The 327-nt window shown below is 34.3% G+C and overlaps 1 protein-coding gene across 1 annotated transcript in view; it reads left to right on the top strand.

Annotated features, from left to right (window-relative positions):
• The window catches only part of LOC119593986 (receptor-type guanylate cyclase Gyc76C-like), a gene marked incomplete at its 3' end in the record, with an annotated part of 39442 nt that extends 39115 nt beyond the window's left edge, over nucleotides 1-327 (top strand). The window contains 1 exon segment of the mRNA XM_037943010.1: nucleotides 256-327. Coding sequence (XP_037798938.1) covers nucleotides 256-327 — 72 coding nt within the window.

A 327-nucleotide genomic window follows, 5' to 3' on the forward strand; every position in this document is an offset into this window, starting at 1 on the left:
AGTCCATATTATGAGTAACAAAATTTTAAATTATATCACTTTGTGAATTGTGCAGCAGAAATGAAATTAAGTTATAAATGGAGTAAAATTTGTATATTTCAAATAATATAAACATCGTCCAAAAGTTTGTAATCAAGAAAAAAATACGATAACTCTAATTTAATATTTTAGTTAGGAGTACAACCAGTACGGCTAGAATGTTCACTACTGTGTACTGTCTGATCTGATATCATCTTGTTATCCACCAGCAGAGCCTGCGGATACACATCTCAGAACAGTGCTATAAGGCCCTGGAAGCGCTAGGTGGATATGAGATGGAGGAACGCG

Source organism: Penaeus monodon, chromosome 33 (genome assembly GCF_015228065.2).
Source record: "Penaeus monodon isolate SGIC_2016 chromosome 33, NSTDA_Pmon_1, whole genome shotgun sequence".
Taxonomy (NCBI): Eukaryota; Metazoa; Arthropoda; class Malacostraca; order Decapoda; family Penaeidae; genus Penaeus; species Penaeus monodon.